Below are 24,749 nucleotides of genomic sequence, written 5' to 3'. Positions count from 1 at the left end.
TATATATGTGTGTTTCATGTTCATTGAGATTTTTGTAATGTATCTTATTGTGGTAACGTAAGAACCAATAATTGGTCTTTTGAATCCATGAGCATATGTTGCTTATGAAATGTTAAATTATAATTTGCATTGCAAAATTTTATTGAAAAATTAAGTTTTGAAATAATTACATTATTGATGTGATAGGGCAAAAGCCCAAAATTGTTATTAGATGATGATTTGCATAATTGTTCTTGTGTAAAGAATTCTGAATTGATTAAGAATGGTAAAAGAGATTAACCAGTGTAATAAATTTTTTTTCTTGGTGTTCCTCTGAAAGGGTGTGAACCTTGGATGACGGCCACGAGGGACCGTGAGTATACTAAACAACGTGTGTGTTTATTGTTCCCAAGAACTCAATGTGTGATTCATATTCTCGACCACCGTTATAGAAAAATTTTAACCACTTTGCCTAAAAATGATATTTTTGACTCAATTTAGTTATTGGTATACCAAGAAAGTAGCGGTAATGAATGTTAATTTCCTCATTGTCCTGGCATTAGCTAATGATTCCTCAAAATAGTAGGAAAGTGATGTTGGTACATTGGGTGGAAAGGAAATTAGTGAGGAAGGAGCCCTCAAAATAGAGAGGGGGTGATTATAATTGAGTGGAGATATGGAAGGGAGGTTCACAAAATCACAATCAATATCCCAAATTGGTCGCCCCACCAAGCCGTTAAGGGGGTTGGGACTAATTTGGGTGGTGAGTGCCCTCAAATTTGAATGTGCACTTTCGCATGCAAGATGGGCCGCTAGGCCCACCACTCCTTAACGTCCTCAAAACACATGATTGTAAGCCATTGCAAGGGGGAAAGGTGAGAGGGGCCACGCATTGCCCCCCACTAGTTGTGTCACCAAACAGGATGTTGCAGCAAATGGACCATACAGATCATATCTGTACTGGGAAACAAAAAAACTAGATCAATAATGATCTTCCACCTTTGGTTGGATTTGGGTCCGATATGTGTGGACCCTAACAAAAAACAAGGGGAAAGGAGAGTTGTGTATGGGTCTCCTTTGGATGATGACATGACCTTGGCAAAAATCATGTCAAAGTTGAAAATTAAAGTACGGGGCATCATTCAGAAATAAAGAGGTTGCGAGAACCACTATAGCAAGACGAGGAGAGAAATACCTCACATTAAGGGGGAGGCGCCCGAAAGGTTACTTCTCTGAATAATATTTAAAAGCGGATTGTTGCTTGGAATATTAGCGGCTCGGATGCCCCAAGAAACAATTGTGTATTGTTAATTTTGTAAAATAGGAAAAAGTGGACATTGTATATATTTCTAAAACAAAAATGGCGTCTATTGGTGTAGGGTTTTTAAATCAGATTCGGACGGGTGTTCATATAATTTTATTCCGTGGGTGGGAAGATCAAGTGGCATCTTGGTGGCATGGAAGAGCGGTTTGAAGGGAAGCTTGGTTGAGCAAAGAGGTTCTCAATCACTCTTTTGTTTGAGATTCCAAATTTGTAAGAGAAATTTGTTTATGACCCTACTACACCCAGACTTAAGTGGCGGTTTTGGAAAGAACTTAAGGGGCTTGTGCATAGAAATATAGTAAATTAGTGTATTGCAGACTATTTTAATTGCTTGCTTCACACTTATGAATTTAACCGAAAGCAAAGATATACAAGTAATGGAACATGGTAGATGTGCACATATATAGTGTGTGTTTGTGCGCGCGCTCTTCACATGGTCGAACAAGAGGTCTGACCCATGTATGAGAAAGTTGGGCAGGTTCATTGTTAGCAAAGGGTGGTAGGAAGGGATGCACGATGAAAGAGCTACTATATCGGACCATGCACCCATTACTGTAACGCCCCAAAATTTTAAACTTGCGAACCTTTCAGAAAACAGGCATGAGACTAGAAGAAAATCTTTTTCCTTTCAGAGTTTGTTTATGTAATCAGCGGAAGATAATTCTTTTGCTGAATTTAGAAAGGCAAGTTGACAACTTTGGACACATTAGCTAAAAGAACCAAAACTCACTACACATGTTACTTGCAAAACACTTGAAAAAACCACTTTCATTAAATGATGTTTTCAAATAGTACAAAATCCGGATATCCAAAGGAAATTTGTAACAAAACCCAAAAATACCCACCACGCAAGCTAAGAGCAGAAAAAAGAAATCTTGAAGTCATCTTGCGATCGCACCATCGACCGTGGTATACCTAATCATCACATGTACTCATAGAATATGTTAGTTTCACAAAAAACTAGTAGGTGCACAAGAGAGACTATAGAAAACTGAATTAAGTACATTTAATTTAGCATGCTAAGCAGTTTAAAGCAGATATGCAGTTAAATAAGTAAGTCGTTCAAAGCAGGTAAGCAGTTCAAAGCAAGTAAGCAGTTCAAAACTCGATTGAACAAAATGTATGTGTGATTAAACTTTTGTCTTTGCAAGAGTTTATACAAAGCCATAAAAAAGGTTTAGTAGAAGACTATAAGAAATGTTATCTTCTACGCGATTCAACACGGATAATGAGACATTGCTCTAGCTTGTTTTCGTTCTATGAATGGAGTCTCTGCATATAATCATTATCAGGTCATCGTTTATCGCTCTCACTATTTCTAACAAACTCTTTGTCCTAAACAACCTTAACTTATTCTCATCTCTCAAGGCCTTACGCGGGCAACTATCACCTGTTATGACTCACTTAAGGCATCATACTTTCTCAAAAAAACCTACCCTTACATAGAAGGTCCAAAACATGATCATGATCTAAAATCAATAAAGATTTGATTCTCGCATCTGAGTCATGCATGAAATCATGCTAAAACAGAAAGTCAAATCTATAGATTCATAACTGGCTATTTCAATCAATCTCAAAAGATCATCACAGTTCATCATAACTTTTTATGGTAATAAAAAATCATAATTTCCAAGTTGGATAGCTTGGTCTGAAAAATGTATGACCTCACAAAAAATTAACGCCCTAGATGGTATACCTGGTCTTGGACAATACACTTCCTCACAAGAGTTCACCGTCCTTGCGGCTACCCGCTCTTAGACAATGTACATCCTCACAGAGAATCTACCACTCTAGCCGATTATCAGATCTTGATCATACATACCCTCACAAAGAATCCTTTGGGAACCCGGTCATCAACAAATGCCATATCCAATAAAAATTATTGTGATACACGCATCAACACAAATGAAAGATACACAATTCTTCCCATTGTGCATTCATTGCAGGCGGAAAGACTACTACAGGTCTTAGATTTGATGATCAATCACATAAGATTTGGTTGTTTATTTGTAGTTCAGTTTACTCAGTGAAGCAGTTGATGAGTTGTGGAGCCTGATTCACTGTTTTTGCCCTTGCAGGAAGGGGGGTCCGGGGGCTCCCCCCGGCGCGGGTCCCGGTTTTCAGTGGATCCGACCTGATTTGGTTAGGGTTAGGGTTGTCGTCCTTGCCTTGTTTATATTCTCGCTTTTCTTTCCCCAGCTTGTAACTGTCAGTTAAGAGTAATAATATTTCTCTCTGGGCGGCCGTGGTTTTTTACTCTCTCTCGGATTTGAGGAGAGGTTTTTCCACGTAAATCTGTGTTCTTCTTGTGTTTTGTTTGATCGCTCTTGTTCTTTTTTTCCTTTTGGTTATCTCTTGCTCGTGGTTTCCTTAACAACAGTGACTTTGCCACTGCACCACCTTCTTGCGCTTCTTTTCTGCTGTTAGTCACTAATGGAAGGTGATATTGGTGGGAACATCTTTTTTCAGTTTATTTCATTTGTTCTATAGAATTGTCATATTGTGAGTTTCCTTCAGACGGTTCTGAAAGAGTTGAAACACCCTTCTCATTTTCATAGCAATTTGTCTTGTTAGACATCAGATTATCTGCAAATTCAACTGCCATCTTTAACAGAAGAAAACACAAGTCAGCTCAAATTTTACTTTATGAATTTAGTGTTTTTAAATAATATTGTTTTTTCAACCTAGTTTGATTCTTATTAGGGGAATTTCAAGTGTTTATATACCTCAGGTATCATTTCAGTACTTCCCATCACTATCAACATTATCTTAGCCTTGAATTTTGTGTTTCCAAACATCAATCATGAATATACTGCATGAATGAATGTAACCTCTGTTAAATGTGACATTTATTTTTCAGCAGAAGCTACGGGTACATCATGAATAACATACTCATCTTTATGGTTCAGAACTTCAAAAATATTACATGCAACAAATTTCAATACAACCATGCACCTCTGGGCATTACACTCGAAGAGAAACCAGCAGCATGCATGCACATACCATATCAAAATATGATAAAATAAGATCAATGCTTAGCAGTAAAACAAATAATAAGGGACATCTGTTTCCAGAACTGGAGTTGATGCAATCTCCAATATTAACATAGCATTCAGATGCTTATGCCTTTTTCAAAGGTAGACTCACATCACATATGCATGTACCCTAGTTTACAAAGAGAAAATGAAAATAGAATTATCATATTGATGTATTGGAAGAAATAGTGCCTATCAACAATCAGTAGATCAGTGCAAAAATATCACCACATATGATTTACTTTACAAGTGACTTCTTAGCTTTCTGATGTTTGGACCGCTTTTTCGAACCATAGTCTTGAACACCACTTGTAGAGGAAACCCTTCCACTTCTCTGCTTCTTTAAAAAAGTTTGAAATAAATAGTTTTGTTGATGTGCATAGTGGGGAGATGAAAGTATACAAGTAAACCATATAGAATGGAAGCCAAATATTATAGCAACCCTGTAGGAGTCAATTGTGTCTGCCAGAAAAGCTCACATGAAAATTCTCTGAGGATCCACTGTCAAACTCCTCAAAATGGATACTGAGGTAGTCATGCAATTTGTCTGATACGTTCACTACCTGGCAAGATGATTCGGAATTGAGAATTGACATTGACAGGACAAAATGATAAGTCATTTTTCCCTCGGTCCATTACCATCCCTAAAGAAGGATTGGAAGCGGGGCGGGGCAAGACGAGAGAAAGCGTAAGTCCATCCCCGCCTCCATCTCCGAACAGGTTTTCATTTTAGCCTCCATCTCTGGTCCAATCTGAGCAAGGTATATCCGGGCCAGTTCCTCCCCCGCCCTCCTCCGCCCCCCCCCGATCCACTGCCATCCCTACCCATTATCAGAACGGACACCGCCCACCGGACAAAGATCCGAGCACCTCATTTCTTGTTCTTCCTCTCCTCAACAAGCTCCAGCACGTAGAACTCAGCCTCCTCCTCCTCTTTCCTCGCAGAAGGGTTCATTATTTGGGCGTTTCTGGGTCTCTCTGAGCGTGGTCCACTTCTTTTTCCCGCCAAGAGAAGAAAAGATAGAGATCAATACTGCGTGCCAAACGTAAAGGAAAAGGTGAATAAGGTTTTTCTTTTTTTGTAATTGTCTCGCAGGAGACTATTAACTAGGGCATGAAACCATTACAATACTCCAAAAACAACTTTTAACTATGGCTCAACCTGGGTCGTTCTACCCTTCAACAACTGATCTATTTCTCTCTTGAAAAACATGGTACAGTAGGCGATAAGGGGATTTACCGGTGAAGGTGTTGAGTCTTGATCACAAGGAGACAACTTTGGATGAATAGGAATGAGATCATATTAAAAAGAAGATGCGGTCTGACCATTCGTGACACATCCTTTTTATTCCTTTCCCTGGTTGTCTTTTTCTAAGTCATATATAATAGGCGTAATGTTGTATTCTTTTTATTGTTTTTGTGGATTGGTTAACGTTGACATTACTTAATATGTACCACATGTTTCCTTCAGTATCGTCTTCCTCTCTTCTCTGTTTTCTGTAGGCTTTTATAATGCTCTGAACTGCAAATCGTTTATCAAGTGTATGATATGTGTTTTTTTTTTTTTTACTAAGTCGAGCTGGGAGGATTAGACCGACCCCTACCAGTTATACAACGATATCATTGGGATTTGAACTTGCAACGTCCCAACACAAGGTGACGTGCACTACCTAGTCCTACCAGACAAGCGGAGCCCCCCGTTGGTGCTTGCGGTTTTGCTGCTTTGTAAGATCCAGAAATAGATTTTTTGGTTAAAATGATGGTTTTACGTGGTGCACGTTGTCCCTATTGACTTGATCGGATACACTGAACACACTGATATAGACACTGACACGAATGACCATTTTTTTTTAACTTTTTAAATAAATTCTAATATTTTTAAATATTATTTCAATAAACGTAAATTTTTAATATTAAAATATTAACAAATAAATTTTTATTTGTTTTTTTAAGCTTTGTGCCCTTGTCTCCTATTTTCAAAAAAAAAAAAAGGTTTCAAACTTGCGACTCCAACTCAGTTCTCATGTTCTTGTATCAACATGTCAAGATCCAGGAACTATTATTCAAATTCAATACCCAATGCGATCCAATCCTGAAATCCAATCAAACTTGATCCATAAAATAACTCTTTTTTGCTGATTTCTGAAAAGGAAAGAGTTTTTCGTTTCTTTTGTTTTCGAATTTTTATTCAAAAGATGTGTTGTAAATGGGGGAAATTATCGGCTACGCTCTAGCGCACTGTACCCTACATTAGGAATCTAGTTTCCCCATGTAACAAGAAGCTTTCAGTAACTATGGTTTGTACCAACAAAACTCAAACCCGCCATTTCTCTCGGCACCAAAAGAAAAAAAAATGCAGCCCTTCTAACGAAAAACTAGCTCCAAACTTTTTTGTTAAAAACATAAAATAAAAAAATAAAAATGATTGCTTCATTATCATTATTTATAGAAACAAAAGCCCTTTTAACAAGAAAACACCAATAATCTCTTTCATTAAATGAAAGTGATTGACATTGTTAGCACGTGGACCAAGCTGGCACATATAATTATCCTTTGTAGAATGCACATGTATCCAACAAACTTTCCAATTACAATTGTCCACTCATGTGGGTCACCATTAGGTGTGCAAACGGGTGACCACATCCTGCCAGATTCCAATCCAAATTCAAAATATAAATAGTAGATCCAAATCCTAATCAGATCCAAAAAGGTTAGATTGAATTCAGATTCAAAATACGTGTGGTAATATTGCATCCTAAGAAAGTAGAAGAAAACAAGCTATTTACATGTAAAAAATGCATTTGGTCAGATTTTGATTTGGATCAGCCTCAGATCCGACTTAAAAAGCTTATCTGAATCCTACCCAAATCCGAAATTGATCCAATTGAACAGATCTGAATCCACATTCAGATTTTGCTTAAAATAATACATACCCTAAAAAATATGTCAGACTCAGATCGGGCATCTGACGGATATCCGTTTGCAGCCCTAGTAACCATCACAGGGTTAGAGGCGAGAGGAACCTCTCCTGTTATATCTCGTCTAGATCACGTGATGTACAAAGATTATTCTAGCAAATCTCCCAAAAAATGATTCAAATAAAAAAGGAGTTTGTGCCATTCAGGGTATCTTCATCCAATGCATATTTCAGTAAACTTGGTCATCACTCATTGAATGCCAACAAAACTGTCCCATTGTTGGAACTACAAAATCACTATCTTTTCTTAATTATAAACTTCTGTTTTTTTCTGTCAGAAAAATCTTTTCTAAGTTATTGGTTCTTTGAAAATTTTCATTTCTAAGAGTTTGGTAAATATCCAGTATAATATGCTGCTTAATAAGTTTGGGGTACCATGTAAGTAGGGGTGGCAATCGGGTCGGGTTGGCGTGTCAGCATACCTCAACCCGAACCCGACCCGTTTATTAAACGGGTCGGCTGTGGCAAACACGAACCCAACCCGTTTAATAAACGGGTAACCCGACACGACCCGCCAACCCATTTAATAAATGGGTTGGGTCGGGTAAACGGGTTTTCAGGTTGGCGGGTCGGGTTGGCGGGTTGAGGGATCTGGTAGGCAGGTTGGCGGGTCGGGTTGACGGGTTGACGGGTCGGGTTGGCGGGTCGGGTTGGTGGGTTGGCGGGTCGACCCACCCGGCTAACCCGTTTATTAAACGGGTCAGCCGGGTTGGCGGGTTGGCATACCCCCAACCCGAACCCGACCTGTTTAATAAATGGGTTACGCGGGTCGACCCGTTTATTAAACGGGTTGGCTTAAGCCCAACCCGAACCCGCCTAAGAGGCGGGTTGGCGGGTCGTGTCAGAAATTGCCACCCCTACATGTAAGGGTATCATGTTAGATTGTGCAAGCAGCCAAAATGAAAACTTTACTAAATATTTGGTAATTTTTATGAAAAAAAACTATTGATTCTGCAATTTTCTTGTCATGACAGACAAGCAGAGGGGTGGCCCCCTAGATTCGAACTGGCAACCTCTGGTCTCAGATAATAGGCTTTACCAAGTACTTGCAGTACTTGATCCAGCTATGACAACCAGTATATATATATATATATATATATATATATATATATATATATATATATATATATATATATATATATATATATATATATATATATATATATATATATATATAGGACAGAAAAAGGGGACGTGCCAGTTATTATGCATATGCTTCTGTAATTCTTTTTTATTGATATATGGTTATTATGTAATAACAGTCTTTTTTTTTATGACGAATTACAGAAAGGCTAGCGCATTATTATCTATTTACAAAAACATGGCCAGCTTCTTTGTTGTTACATTTAACCGCATGGGCTTTCACCTTTGTATCCTTAGTGAAAGCGATTTTTTTTCCAGCACATTTGACCCCATTAGATGCAATCTACATCCTTTTTTTTCTTCGACAGAGAAAACTGGGGCTAGAAAGACCCCTACCAGTTATACAACAATACCAGAGATTCGAACTTGCAACATCCCAACACATGGTGACGTGCACTATATATCTGCTCCTGCCAAACACGTTGGTATGTAATCCACATTTTTGGTTTAGTAGAACCACCAAGGTGGTATCCCATTCCCATGTGGTAAGCAGGGTCCTGTGCCAAGCTGAAGGCCCAGGTTCGAATCCCTCTGCCACATGGGGCTTAAGAGATATCTTATACGGGTTTGCCTAACCCCAGCTTGCCTTTCAAAAAAAAAAATCTTTGGTTTATTAGAAACCAGTCTTTGTATCATGTTTTTTCCAAGGATTTTAACTAAGGGTCTAAAAATCAACAGCCTACATTATACTGATTTTTCAACTCAAAAAAATGTATTTTTACATTGAAAAAAAATATGATCCAAGGGACAATTCCTACCATTTTGATCATATTGAATACATCCATGAAGTCAGATTTGGCCAATTATGAGTTTCAATTGAGAGGTTTGAAACCCATGAGGGTAGCAAAGTTTTCCTTTAATAAAGTTGGGCTAACAAGTTGACTAGCTTTTTGTAATTCATTTGTATAACTTTGGCACTAATTAACCCATAATTAATATATAATCTTGTTGTGTTTCTTTCCTCAACCCTTCAGCATTTTTTAATAGAATATGAGAGCACTATAAAGTAAAAGGCTTCATGCACCTCACCATATTGATACAATCCAACTAACTTTACCCTAAAACCTGGTCATGTAAACAAACCTGATCAAGTTACCTAGGTCCTCCAAATTGCAACACTGAATTGAATGTGGTCCGTTTTTTATGACTTGGTAACATAAGCTGCATTTGGTTCAAGCCTGTAAGAGTTGACTGAATCAACCTAGCTTTATCAATTCCTTAATGCAATGCTTGGTTATTAGCTCTACTATCCATTTTCTTGGTTGCATGAGTGCAGTGCCTATATATACCAACGGGGCCTCCGCTTGTCTGGTAGGAGCAGCTGGTGCCCGTTCACCTTGTGTTGAGATGTTGCAGGTTCAAAACCCAATGCTATAGTTGTATAACTGGTAGGAGTCTGCCTAACCCCAGCTTGCCTTTCAAAAAAACAAAAATGAGTGCAGTGCCTATGCATCCTGTAGACCAGAGACTTGAAAAAACTGACAGCATCAATGTCCCACCTATGTGTGGTCCTTCTTTCTTTATGATATGCAGATTTCATTGGAGGTTAGGGGTCTTAATTCTCAAATTTGTCTTTGTCATAAGCTCCCCAAGGTACATGGACACTTGATTCATGAACCTATCCTCTTAATCCCTTCTCTTGTTGGTCTAACATAATTGGATCTAGGTCCAGATCAGGTCTAATGGTACAGGAACCAAACCTTTTTTTATGTATAAGAGGGCTTTTTAGTCAGATTTGAAGTGGATCCGAACTACTACTGTGAGAACTTGGAATGTGGTCTACTCGGGCAAAACCCAAGGTTCAGAAGCATTGGGAGTGACTGGATGCAGCTACTTAACTAGAAAAAACTCAAATACTAAGTCAACATGACACATCCAAAATACCAACTTGCCCTTCAGTTTTTTGGATAATTAGGTGCATCCAAATTCCCACTAACTGGGCTTCATGTGTCATGGTCCTTTTGAAGCATTATTATAAACTCAGTGTTGGGCAGATACGTGTCTTATCGCCAGAAAATTGATACGATACTGACCTGAATCAGGTATTTTTTAATAAATACAAAAAATAACTCTAAATTAATTTTTAATAATAGTTTACTATTATTTTAATAGCTTTAACACCCATCACGTTCTGATTGACAGTAATATTTTAATTATTTTTTTGGGCGATTCAAAACGATTCACTTGAGAATCGATATCCTAATTCACCTGAATCGTTGGCCAAACGATACAGGTCCCATTCCAATCTGATAACAAGGGCAACGCACGGCGGGGACAAATGCCCCTTTCTGATGTTCTAAAAATTGCAATATTTTAAAGTTATATCTTAAAAACAGATATAAATTGCATTTGTTTTCCAACATTAATGCATAAGAAAACACCTATTTATTTTTATATTTTCTTTACTTTATGTCTATCTAAATATAAATAGGCTGATATTTTGTCCACCGAAACAACCATATTTTTCATTTAGCACGAGAGTTTTGGCATAAAAACATTGCAGAAAATTATAAATTTGTAGGATAGTGAGAGAACATTGGAGATCGAGACGGAGAGAGAGATATAGCATGTTTGTGTACGTGGATGCAACGCGTTGAGTTCCTATATAGGGAAATACCGTATCTGTTTATATTCGGTATCTGATCCTCTACAGAAGAAGACCAACAAGGAAGAAGGAGAAGGGGAGAAGAAGGAAAAGAGCATGGGTACGTTGGGAGCAATCCTGAAGCACCCAGAGGATTTTCCGGTGCTGGTGAAGATGATGATGGCGGCGAGCCGCGCCGAGAAGCAGATCCCTCCTGAGCCGCATTGGGCCTTCTGCTACACCATGCTCACCAAGGTCTCTCGAAGCTTCGCCCTCGTCATCCAGCAGCTGGGTTCGGAGCTCCGGGACGCGGTACCTTTGCCATCTTCGTAAAATTCATCGTTTCCGTTACCTTCGTAGTTCTTTTGGTTAAATCTTTCTGGTTTCTGACTGATTCTTCCGATTGGTGTTGTGGGTATTGCTTGGTGTTTTCGAAGGGTATAGAGTTGTCAAGATTTACTTTGCATGTTGCGTCGGTGCCCGCAAGATGGAACGTTTTTGTTTGGTGGGTTACTTGGTTTTGTTGCTAAGATGTCGTATAAGAGTTTTGGTGTTCACCATTCTTCTTCCTTTGTTCTGTTCATTCATTCTTGCGACGATGAGTACGAGAACCGTATCGCTTGAATAGCGATGGATCGTTCTCGGGAGGCAGGGGAAAAGAAATCTTGTTGATTGTAGGAGGTATTAACTTGGGCGCCATTGAAAAGTTGGTTTTACATAATTGAAGGGGCGGAGAGAGGATGATGTATAAACGATTGAGAAAATTCGTCTGCTTTGCTTACGTATGGATCCTCCTAGCTAAGGCTCCTTGGGAATGTATTTTTCATAGTTTTCCCCCCTCTTTTTTTGCTAAATTTGTGTGGGTTTTGATTGATTTTTCTGACTGGTGTTATGGGTTTTGCTTGATGTTTTTGAAGAGTGTAGAATGCCAAGATTTTCTTTGCATGTTGGGTTCGTGCCTGCAAGATGGAATGGTTCGGTTTGGTTGGTAACTTTCGTTGCTGTTTTGTAGAGAAATTTTAGTGGTCACCACTCTTCTGCCTTTGTTCCTATTTGCTCAGGTGAATGGAAAAACTTCCATCTTGTTGTTGGCTGAGTCTTGGCCGCTCACTCTGTTTGTCCATATCAAACATATCAGGAAAGCAATCTCGCTATCATTTTTACCAGAAGATTTTTCTTTCTTTTTTTAATGATCAACAGGTGGCAGACTTTTGTCAAATCTTGTAATGATGAATGCAGGAATCTTGCCACTTGAATAATGATTGATCATATTCCAGAAGCAGGGGAAAAGAAATCCTTTTTGTTGGTTGAAATTGACTTGGACTCCATAGAAAAGCCAGCTTTATGCCACTGATTGCATAGAGCGAGGATGACACATAAGCTACCAATAAAATTCAGTTGGTTTACTAATGGATCCTGCTAGCTAAGGCTCCCTGGGAATGCTTAATTGGTATGCCATATTGGTACTTGCCAGGAGAGAAATGATGTATGGAAAGAGTGCTAGTTCAAAAACCTGCCCTGAGACTGTGAGTAAAAAAGATTAGATGCCCATAGACATGCTTTCTACCAAGTATCCAAATGTTAAATGCATGGCCAGCATAGTTCTGAAATTTCATTAAATGTTAACTTATCCTCCATTCATTCTATTATATTAAGACACATTGGAGTTACTTTTAGTGGACACTAGTAGGCTAATTGGCGAGTAACTTCACGCTTAACCCCTTAAGAGTTAAGACCCCAACCCTCTATCAAGTCTTAGGTTATTGGGTGCCTACAAATAAGACAGCTTTTTGATGGATCTTTTGGCATCACACAACATGAATGAATCTTTTTACATAAGGATGAAGAATCCATAAGTTATTGTCAGTCAAATATGGTTTCTCATAAGTTTTGCAGAAAATTGTTTGTTTTCATTTAGGATCTTTAAGAGTTAGGACAAATATTTTGGCATGTTGTTCAAGCTTGTTCCCAATTGCGCATGTTTATCATGTTTGGGTTCTGATATTCTTGATGAAGAGCTATACTCTCCTTTTTTCTTTTTTTAATCAACTCTTTGCTCATGTTATTTTTTCCATTGATGCTCTATTCAGTGATTTCTTTCAACAATCAAAACATTGGTTAACAAAGGCTTGTTTTTCCTATTTTTGCAGGTCTGTATTTTTTACTTGGTTCTTCGTGCGCTTGATACTGTTGGTTAGTTCTCAATTTCCTTCAGTTCTTTTATATTATATGATATTATTTTATGCAGAGTATTTCTTTTTTTTTCCTTTAACTTAAAATAGTGTATGCAACCCTATCATATGTAGATTTTTTGGGGCTTATAGTGTATCCTTTTTCTTTTCTGTAATTACTTTATTGTTTTGAATTGGGCACTGGTTGTGCTAATTTTGTTTGTTTAAAGTTATGCTTCAAATTTTATCAATCTAAAGGCAGCAAAAGAATGGTGTTAAAAATAAGAAAAGTCAAAACAAGAGAATGTTGGAAACGTTATGATGGCAAGAGAATACAGGGAAGCAATATGACAATTGGTTGCTAACCTAATCATAATATGAGCCTTTCCAACATGTTGAATTATCAGTTTGATCACTATGGTTAATACCTATGTAACACAGACTCTTCTGAGCGTCACACCCACACCCAGGCGGGTGTGACACTTGGACACAACTTCCTTTGTGTTAGGTGAAGTTAACCACATTGAGGTCCATTTCTATCCAAAAGTAGATTCAGTTAACCGTAATCAAGTCCATTTTTATCTAATGTTATATATATATAAATACATAAATGCACACACATACACGTAATGTTAACTTAAAACTGTTAAAAATTATATATATATATACCCTCCCCGCACCCCCACACAAGTTTTTTTAAAGTGCCGCACGCCACATCCGCATCCACATCCGCATCCGCATTCGCACCTGTACCTATGTGACATAGGTTGTAACGACCCCAATCCATACCCTTTAAAAATACAGAATATTTTTTTTTTCAATGTGGAAACCTTCCCAGAGATCCGGGGTCCTCACACTTCCAATTTTCATTGGATAGCCCAACCACCACAAACGAACTTGCAACCATCATACATAACAACTAGAACAATTCCTTTATTTATGAATAAGAGAAAATTTCAGAGACAAGATTTTATTCGACTGAAAATAAAGCAACTGAAAAAGCAAGAAGAACTGAAACAAAAGAAAGAGTCACTCTATCCCCTACTGAAGCTGTCAAACTCAAGTATGACTTTCATCCCTTCCTAGTAGTCAGTCCAACCTCACTGTTCACCATATCTTGTGAAAAACCAACAAAGTAGGGTCTCAGAACCGAAATTCTGAGCACAACTACTTTTAAAGAAACCAGGTGAGACAAAGAACATGGATAAGATTTCATGCAATGATTTGAGTGAGTGCAGATATAAAATTTGCAGCATTCAAATATCCATACTTACCATCAATTACATATGCTCACCAGTCACGAACAATAAAACAATACTATATATCAAGAACTAAATAACCAAACTTTGCAGCATGATTTCAAGAAGTAAATCATATGCTACCACCAAATCATGTCATGATATAGAGAATGATTCAAACATGCATGATCTAATGCATAACAGAAAAATGCATGATCTAATGCATAACAGAAAAATGCATGATTATGTGCAATGCATGATTTCTTCTGTTATCTTTCATTTAAGTTTCATCTTTCCATATGCATGCCCTATTAAATGCATACAACTTTAAGTTCCTCTTTTTAATTACCGTTGCCCGCGGATACACCAAACAAGTACAATCTCCGAGGTCAAGTAGGTTTCCAGGGTAGCTTAACACACAATTTGTATTTTATTACTGGGTTTCAACTTAGCCCTCGACCGAATCACCTTCGGAACATTAGACCTCCACATCTAATGTCAGGGATACAAGAGACACCCCACGCCCACAAGTGCCACTTTCTTGGTACCATAAACAACAACTGTGTCAAACACACCACTTCCGGGTAAAGTGGCGGACTCTCCCTAAAACCGTGGTCAGGAGAAAGAACCTCAATATCGGGTTCAGGGGACAAAATTACAGCACACGGAGTTTTTGTATCCTCACAGTCTCCCCAAGACCGGATCTATAAGATTCTCATATTCCAGATGAGATATCCCAGAATGTAAATTACATTGTTCTTATTATATTTTTATTTAAGTCAATTCTTTAGGTTTGCAACACCATATGCAAAAATAAAGATAAAATCTCGCATCCACTCCTGCGAGAACTCGTATGGGACTCCCGCCCAGGAGTACCACATGAACAGTGTAGTAGTGTGTCATACCATCTTATGTGGTTTGAGAGATGTAGTCAAAACATATGTGAAAAGAAACCAAACTCACGGCTCTCCAGGCCGATGATGGTCCATTTAGGCCATCGATGCATCCCATAACAAAACCAAAATAGTGTTTTATTCCTAACACTGGGCCCAATTGCCAAATACACGTGTTCAACATTCATGTGCAAGTGCTTTCATGTATTCACTTAACGCACTCGCATCTATCCAAAATTTCATACGTACATGAGAATATTTATGCATGATTCTACATGCCAATACACCTCGATCCCATATATGCACATGCACTTGAAACCAAATCATAATGCACTTGAAACCAAATCATACATGCACGATAATTCAACATGTCCCATAAATGTAGATACATGAAACCTTCCATTCATAACTGTTAGAAAGTGACTTGGAATACCTTGGGTTCAATAATGAACCCATACTTATGCACGTAAAGTGCAAATATACCCATTAAAGGGAAACAACACACGCACATAATGTGCCAATACATAAAACCCATAAAAAGGGAAAAATATGACTTAAAGTCATAAGTTACATATCATTGAAGAATAATGGAGAAGGGGTGAAAACCCCATTACAATGGAGCATAAGCTCCCCAAGAATTGAGAAAATACAAAGGGGAGAGCCCCTATTTATAAGCAAGAAAAGGAGCCACAAAGGGGGCTCCCAAGAGAGTCGTTGGGAGCCCCCAACGGTCACATATGTGACCGTTGGAGGCTCCCCAACGACTCTTTGGGGAGCCTCCCTATGTGGCACAAAAGCCGAAAATGAAAAGGGAAAAAGAAGAAAAATAAAAAAATAAAAAAGGAAAATTACAAGCAATATTCCAAAGTGGAATATGCGCAAAACAGGAATTTACAGAAATACCCTTTTGGGTGAATAAAGAATATATATTTATATTCATATATATATATAGATATACATATACATATATATATATATATATATGTATATGTATCTATATATATATGAATATAAATATATACGAGATTACAAATGACGATAATACACATATTTTAACATCCCCCCTCAAACTTTGCGGGAAAAAACCCGAAAGTTTGGAAAAACAAAGGGAAGTCTTGAGACGAAGTCCAATTCTTCAAAAGTCTTTAAGAAAAACTCTATCTTCATGACAGTTTGAGCTAGGTCTTCAAGTCCAATTCCCCATCGATCGAATCCATGATGCATCTAATGTTCCACATCTTTAGCGATCCTGTGGAGAATCAACAAAGAAACAAGTAAAACATATCTTTGCACTTTTACTCAAATGGACCATTTCTAACTAGCATAATTATGGATGACCTATGTTAGAAATTATGCAAATTATGCAGAAATGATACTTAAAGTTTCAAAATCATACATCATGTTAAAACAAACTGAGCGGAAGCAAATTATGCAAAAATAAATTGCAAGAATGCATAATGCATTCATAAGGTCCAACATTGGACAAATATAACCCCATAATGGGGAATAACAAAAAGATCCACGAAGGGATATCACAAGAAGCCTACGAAGAGGTATAAAAAAACATATGCTTTATTGAATGAGAGCCCAAAAAAGGCCATAAAGAGTATATGCATATATGAATTAATATTCAAAGAACTCATTAATGATCATGCTTCAAACATGTAATGAAGTCCCAAACAAGAGAGAAGAAATCTCCAAGCATACTTTAGGCAAAATAAACCCAAGAGTTCACAAGGTTTTAAAATCATTTATAAAAGTCATACTTAATTGACAAAATCCACATTTTGCATATAAGGATGGCAAAAAAACCATAAGCACTTAATATATAGATTAAATGCTAAGAAATCAACTTGATATGCATATCAAAAATATGAGTTACTTGAAAAACACAAGTCATGAATGAAATTTTGCAAATTTCAACAATAGTTTATCCATTACAAACAACTTCCTCATTAGTCCTCCAAAAACCCATAAATCAAGTGTATAAGCTACTAGATCAAGAATATAAAACCATTAAAGGCCAAAGACACACACAAAGGTGTGTAAAAGAACCTCTTGTCTACATATAATAATACTTGAAATAAGTGCATCTACGACAAGAACAAGAGAATACATGCCAACATGGACTAAAAAGTATCTCTTGTCTACGTAAAAAATACACTTAAAAACAAGTATGTTTAGCTACTAGAACAAGAGTAATAAGCCAACCATGGGCTAAAACACAATGCATATCTTGTCTACATAAGATGGCACTTGAAATGAGTGAAATAAGCCAACCATGGGCATACATCTAAGTGACTAGAACAAGGACACAAACGCCAACATAGGCTAAAAATCACACACCATGGTGTGAATCAACGTACCTTGTCTACATATAAAAACACTCAAGTCAAGTGTGTTCAGCTACTAGACCAAGAGAGCAAAAGCCAACAAAGGGCTAAAAACACACGAAGGTGTAATAAAATTCTTGTCTACATATGATGACACTTAGATAATGGGCATAAAAGGAAAAGGCTTTTGAGGCAATAAACTTGTAATGAAAATAAACCTCGAATGAAACAATATTCCTTTTAAAACATGAATACTCATAACAATAACATTTTGGAATAAATGCATGTAAAAGTATCTTCAACAAAAATAATTTTCTTTAGAACAAATGTGTGAACATACACACACCAAGAACACTTGTGAAAAAACACAAGAACACATTTGCACATTTGTGATTCCGAATGTTGTGCCCATAACTCTAAAATGATACAACACGAGGTGCCCATAACTCACCTCGACAAATATCTCTAATATGACAATAATAAGGCCAAATAAATGATGCATTAAATAACATGTGATGGACAAATATAAATGCCACAAAAGGGCAATAAACACATAAGGAATCATTTTCCAAAAAGTTTTTACAAAGAGGACCGATTAACAAATTGAATCAAAGGTCCAATATAATCCATCAAAAACAATTTTGCATAAACATGAATTATGCCTAATCTTTAAAAGAGCAACGACTCCAAGCGAAAGCACAGAAGCACGCACATACACAAGAGGCCACTAAAGGGCAAAATAAACCACAAAAGTGGTCAAGCACAAAAAAGAGATAAAAAATATATTTCACTTCATAGAATGCTTCACAAGAAGCTTTTAATCAAAGAAATCATAAGAACCGTAATGGTTCACAAAGAAAACTTTAACACAATACTCAAGGAAAAAGTACTTGAAAATTTATAGATTTGGGATTAAATCCCATACAACAAGTTTTAAATATTCTTTGATTGAGATGAGATATGCGGAAACGTACAAAGTGCTATAAGCACTTACAATGATTTAAAAAGGACTCAATATCTAAATTCATTATGTTTTTCACAATAAGAAATGTGCATAAAGGCTCCATAATGCAAAAATGTCTACGAAGAGACAATACACATGTAAGCACACAAGGCTTTATAAAAGATGTGCACGAAAGCATTCATACAATACTTGAACAAATACACACCAAGGTGTAAACAAACATGCACTAAGGCATGTATATCATAAAAAAGAGGGAATGCATACAAGCGCAAATATTTTGAGAAGCAAATGTGCACACAATACAAAAATACACAAAAGTGAGCAAGTATGCACTTTATAAAAAGAGCAATGCTTGAAATTCTCAAGTTTTAATTATGTAATTACATGCTTGACAAGTGCAATTGAGGACAACTAAAACTATATTATGGCCAATGTAGGCATTTTTAAAGATATTATTAAGAGATTTCGAAACCTTATGAAAAATACAAACCAACAAGTTTATAAGGATGAAAAATGAAATCATTTATACCAAAAAAAGGATGCAATAGATGAACTATGCATTCTATGTGCGAAATTCCCTTTTTTTTTTTTTAAAACAATCTTTCCTAATGGTTTATCATAAATAATTTTTCAAACAAGAAACATTGAAAAACTTTTTAGGAGTTCTTATAAGTTATCATTAACAAGAACTACTTTAGGATTCAACAAAGACTTTAGATGTGAGAGATTCTCATATAATGATTATATCAAATTTTTCAAAAAATGCACTAAAATCCATAATCAAGAGAGGAACTCAAATCAAATTAGGGTTCATATGAGAATTAAGAAATTTTAAGCAAAGATCATTATTTTAGCAAGAGATCATATATAATTTTAAAAGTTAACTTATAGGTCAATCATGGAATACTTATTTAAGAACTATAAATCTCACATAATTGAAGGTAATTTTTAAAAACATAAATTACTATTATATGCTATAAGTAGTTCGATAAATAGACACGAATTTTATATTTGGACAACAAACGATTTCACCAAATTTAGAAGGAGATATTTTCAAAATATGTGAGCACACGAAATGTGAAAATAAATAATTCAACTATCATGACCATCAAAACGAACAAACTATATGCAAGAAACATACTTTCAAATGCATAATACTTTTTGGGAAAAGGGATACATACCGAATAACTTCAAAAGCATAATACTTTAGGAAGAGCAATGAATACTTCACCATTTCTTGAGCGACACGCTTTCCGTTGCACCAAGAGACAACCCCATCGTGACCTTGCTCTGATACCATGTTAGAAAGTGACTTGGAATACCTTGGGTTCAATAATGAACCCATACTTATGCACGTAAAGTGCAAATATACCCATTAAAGGGAAACAACACATGCACATAATGTGCCAATACATAAAACCCATAAAAAGGGAAAAATATGACTTAAAGTCATAAGTTACATATCATTGAAGAATAATGGAGAAGGGGTGAAAACCCCATTACAATGGAGCATAAGCTCCCCAAGAATTGAGAAAATACAAAGGGGAGAGCCCCTATTTATAAGCAAGAAAAGGAGCCACAAAGGGGGCTCCCAAGAGAGTCGTTGGGAGCCCCCAACGGTCACATATGTGACCGTTGGAGGCTCCCCAATGACTCTTTGGGGAGCCTCCCTATGTGGCACAAAAGCCGAAAATGAAAAGGGAAAAAGAAGAAAAATAAAAAAATAAAAAAGGAAAATTACAAGCAATATTCCAAAGTGGAATATGCGCAAAACAGGAATTTACAGAAATACCCTTTTGGGTGAATAAAGAATATATATTTATATTCATATATATATAGATATACATATACATATACATATATATATGTATATGTATCTATATATATATGAATATAAATATATACGAGATTACAAATGACGATAATACACATATTTTAACAATAACATGTGTTATCATCCACACACATGAACATAAACCGGATCTAGAAATTGACATTTCAGGGTTGCACACATTCATATTATGTATGCACCTCTACGAAACAACTTTGCAATAACATATTAACAGAACAAGACATTCAAGAAAAGGTATCTCAAATATTCATAATTAGGAAAAGGTAAACGATCTGGTGTAACCTAATACAAAACCCATAGTCAATGTTATTTTAATCAAGTGAAGTCAATTCCTACTGTTTCAAGAAAATCAGAGCTGTGAAAGCACTTCATAATGGTGCAATGCAGTTCAACTATATCTAATCAGAGGATAACAGGGTATACTAGTATAAGAGGGTATGATAATCAGAATATCACCAGGTATACAATTTCTATTAACTGATCAGCATACACCAAGATATTCAATTGACCCATTAATGCTTACTAACAAGTATAAATAGTTAGTCATGCTTCATTTTATTCATTTTATTCATTTTATTCATTTAATGTCAATAGATTAGAAAATCTCAAGCAGATGTTTTTATTTGCAACAATGTCGATAGATAGTGCCAGTTCTATTGTTACAAGGTTTTCTACTTGGGGCAACGACACGGGACCCATGACCCATGACCCATGACTTGGAGTTGTTAGTGCACAGGTGTTCTTCCTAGTCCAAATGATCCAACCCCTAGCATACCAGCAACTGGACTATACCCATGACATAGTCCACAAACCTGACGACTATGCTTAGTTCACATTGAAATATAAGGTTAACACAAGAAGTGCATGAGCTTAGAAGGCCTTCAGAATTTGAGCAAGGCAAGTTCTGGTGACTAGTCGGACGATAGCTCCATGGGATGGATAATGGCCTAAGGAATTGAACTTTAAGGTGGCAAGATAAGGCATGACCACAATATGGGCGCATCAAAGTGCCTAGTTAGGCCATCCACCCAATTCAAGTAACATCAACAGTTAAAAAAAACATCCACAGTTCTAAAAAAGTTCACAGCTAGTACTCCTAAATCAGCAGAGTTTCTTTCCTCTCCCTTTTCAAATGATAGAAGGCATTTTCAGCAAGTTCAAATGAAGCTTAAGAGAATATAAACAAATATTTCTGAAAAAAATACTTTGGTATGTTAAGAGGTGCACTTCCAAGTAAGTTCCAGGAGAACATTTTACAACTATTTAATTTGTTGTGAAAAAGATGCATGTTTGGAAACAGTACTGCAAGAAGCCAAAAATGCAATGCAAGCATAATAGTTTTTTTCTATGGCAACAGTGAAATCAATCCTCACTGTCGGAAGTTCGATATTCCCAAATCGAAAATTTTTGGATTTTCGACACCTGAATCCTCCCCAAACTAAGGCAAATTTGAGGTTCCCGATGGTCTTCGGTTCCCCTTCTTACATAAAAACAAGAAACCCCCAAATCGCACAACCCCCAACTCGCACATCTTGGGGTTAACAGAATTTTTTTTCCCAAAAAAAAAATTGGTTTTGCTATTCATGGTAACCCACCCACACGGAACCGAACCCCTGTTCGATCCCTCACCCTGTTTCCAAGAAGACCCGTACCTTTCTCCGATGAGTTTTCCGGCGATCGGAGGCTGGAGACGCGAAGGCAGGGCCGGCTAGTGTCGCTCCTCACTGATGCCGTGACAGGAATGCTCGAGGAGGGCTTCGGTGGCAGCAGGTAGCCGGAGCTTTGCAGGCGACGATGGCTGATGTTTGCCGCAGGTTTTCCGGCGTGCCCTTTTTCTCCGATGCACACCCAACTCGACAGAGAGAGAGACTGAGAGACGGGAAGAAAGAAAGAGAGAGAGACTGAGTGAAGAGGGCAAGACCCCCTCTCCACTCCCCCTTTATTGGCCCAAACCCCCTCCTCTGCCGAGAGGCGCGGGGTCGGTTACGCTTTGCGTAACCCCTCCCTGCCCCCTTTCTTGTTTCTGTTTCAGCTTTATCGGGCAACCCTTATCGGGTTGCCCCTTTTCTTTAAAAAGTTGTTATAGGGCGCGGCTCGGGGCCGGACTCGAGACCCGTAAACCGACCCCAAACGATATGGATCCACAAGTTGGATCCAAATGGATCCAACTGTGGATCCTTGGATTAATTTTAAAAAAATTAAAATTTTATTCATTTATTATTATTATTATTATTATTATTATTATTAGTTTTATTATAGATGTGGATATAAAGACCACTTTATGGGTCCTAGATCCGAAATGTGGATCTGAGGCCCAAATTGCATATTTCGTAATATATTTATTAGCGAAATTTTTTGGTTTTTACATAGGTTAATACTTGATATGCACTCATAGTTTGAAAGTGGATGTGATAATTGGAATTTCACTCTCCACATGATTGTATTATCTCTCCTCTTGTTTTCTTTTTGTCACTTGCTTTTAGTCTTCTTTGAGTGTTTATTATGCAGTTCTGAGACTGATGTTCCTTATACTTTTCCTTGTACAGAGGATGATACAAGCATACCTTCTGATGTGAAAGTACCAATTCTGAAATCTTTTCATAGTAACATATACGATAGCACTTGGCATTTTTCATGTAAGCTTTTGTAAAATCATTTGTTGCTTTTTCTTTTTCTTTTGGTAACAATGTTGTTCCTGCCTCTTTTTTCTTGTTGCTAGTGGGACAATATGGAATGTAATGTTGGTATTTTATGTGCTTAATTGAGTCCAATGTCTTGTGCATGCTTCAACTGAAAACTTTATCTTGGCTATATTCTAAGTATGTCACCCTTGATAGGCAAAAAAACACATAGCAATGATATTAGATCTACATATGAATGGTGTTTGGGGTCTACCTTTTAGTTTGAGTACAAAATTACAAATAAACAAGTTGGATGGTGTAAAAGAATTTAAATATGCAGCTTACAAGGATGTTACATATAAAATATTAAACTAGTCATTGAAGCAGGGAATTCACTTTATTGCTCAGGATTGTCATATATGGGTTTTTACATATTTAGTTTCAACCTACTCTGCTGGGTGTAGTTTGTGCCTCATGGAGCCTTCAACATAAGTAAATATTGCATAGCTAGTGGATCTGGTCGACATCAATGGATAGATATGGTTTATTATTGCCGTCTTGTTTTTTAAACATGCCTCCTTTTACAACCAAGGGCATGCTTTGTACCACAACCAAGGGCATTATAACAGTGCTGAAATTTTTGTTTCCTAAACAACCTTGAAGTTTGCCTCCAAATAGTTGCAGCAAACTTACATTTGATGAACAGATGATAAATCATTTCTACATCTTGCTTATAAATACAGTACTGGTTCGCTAGGGAGATGCCCATCTGCTGCAAGAGTTCTTGAATGAGCAGCTTGTTCCCCAAGGCCAGAAACAAAGTTAATGCTGCATGTGGGCCTTGGTGCTTGCACTAAATCAATTTACTTATAGTGATTAATGAGACTAGATTTATAAATAGGTGTTATTAATGCTAGGATTACTGCCTTGGTGCCACATAGGGGTGTCAACAGGTCGGGTTTACCCAGACCCGACCCATACCAAACCTTATAGGGTCCGGGTATGGTGATAAATAAGAAGACCCGATTAAGACCCAGTTCTGGACCTAAAGGTCCGATTAATACATGGAGCCGGGTATAGTTTATGAAATTTTATACCAGACCCGGGCCCGACCCAAGTTCCGATTAAGACCCACAAATTTTCAATGTAAAAATAATAAAAAATATTATTTTACCGGGTCTGGTTCATGTAGTTCTTGTCGGGTCCGGGTATGCTTTCTCTTATGGTGTGTCCGATTAGACTTGGGTCCGGACCCGATACCATACCCGAAAATTGGGACCAGGTCTGATTCCACCTGGATCCGAACTAAACCCGACCCGTTGACACCCCTAGTTTCACACGGAGTAGATTAAATTCATGGTTAGCAGTAATCTTCCTTGCTAGGCAAGTGAAAAAGTGATTGCCATTTACGTATTCCTTTCAGAAATAGAGACATAAAAGGCTATATGGTCATGCTGTTCTGACATTCACTGACCTCTGACTATGGTGTTTGCTGCTTGTTTTTTTGGATGAAAGGGGAAAACAAAAAAAAGCAAAATGCGCTACAACAAACCAGCATAATTGCAAGTCAGGAAACACATGTTTACATCTTTTTCAGCCGCATTTTTTTGGGTGCATTAAATGATACCAAAGTTT

At 37.2% G+C, this 24,749-nt stretch overlaps 1 protein-coding gene across 2 annotated transcripts in view; it reads left to right on the top strand.

Annotated features, from left to right (window-relative positions):
* The first annotated feature begins 11,029 nt into the window (after positions 1–11,029).
* LOC149832929 (squalene synthase 1-like) overlaps positions 11,030–24,749 on the top strand; it is a 31,313-nt gene continuing 17,593 nt past the window's right edge. For both annotated transcript variants that reach the window (XM_090012649.1, XM_090012650.1), the window contains exons 1-3: positions 11,030–11,354; positions 13,193–13,235; positions 23,040–23,129. In XM_090012649.1, coding sequence (XP_089868775.1) covers positions 11,160–11,354; positions 13,193–13,235; positions 23,040–23,129 — 328 coding nt within the window. In that variant the 5' untranslated portion in view covers positions 11,030–11,159. The remainder of the gene's footprint in view (positions 11,355–13,192; positions 13,236–23,039; positions 23,130–24,749) is intronic.

This window comes from Nuphar pumila, chromosome 7 (assembly GCF_984573655.1).
Source record: "Nuphar pumila chromosome 7, dmNupPumi1.hap1.1, whole genome shotgun sequence".
NCBI classification, from domain to species: Eukaryota; Viridiplantae; Streptophyta; class Magnoliopsida; order Nymphaeales; family Nymphaeaceae; genus Nuphar; species Nuphar pumila.
Note: the sequence above shows the minus strand (reverse complement) of the source record. Positions and strands in the feature narration are given on the sequence as shown.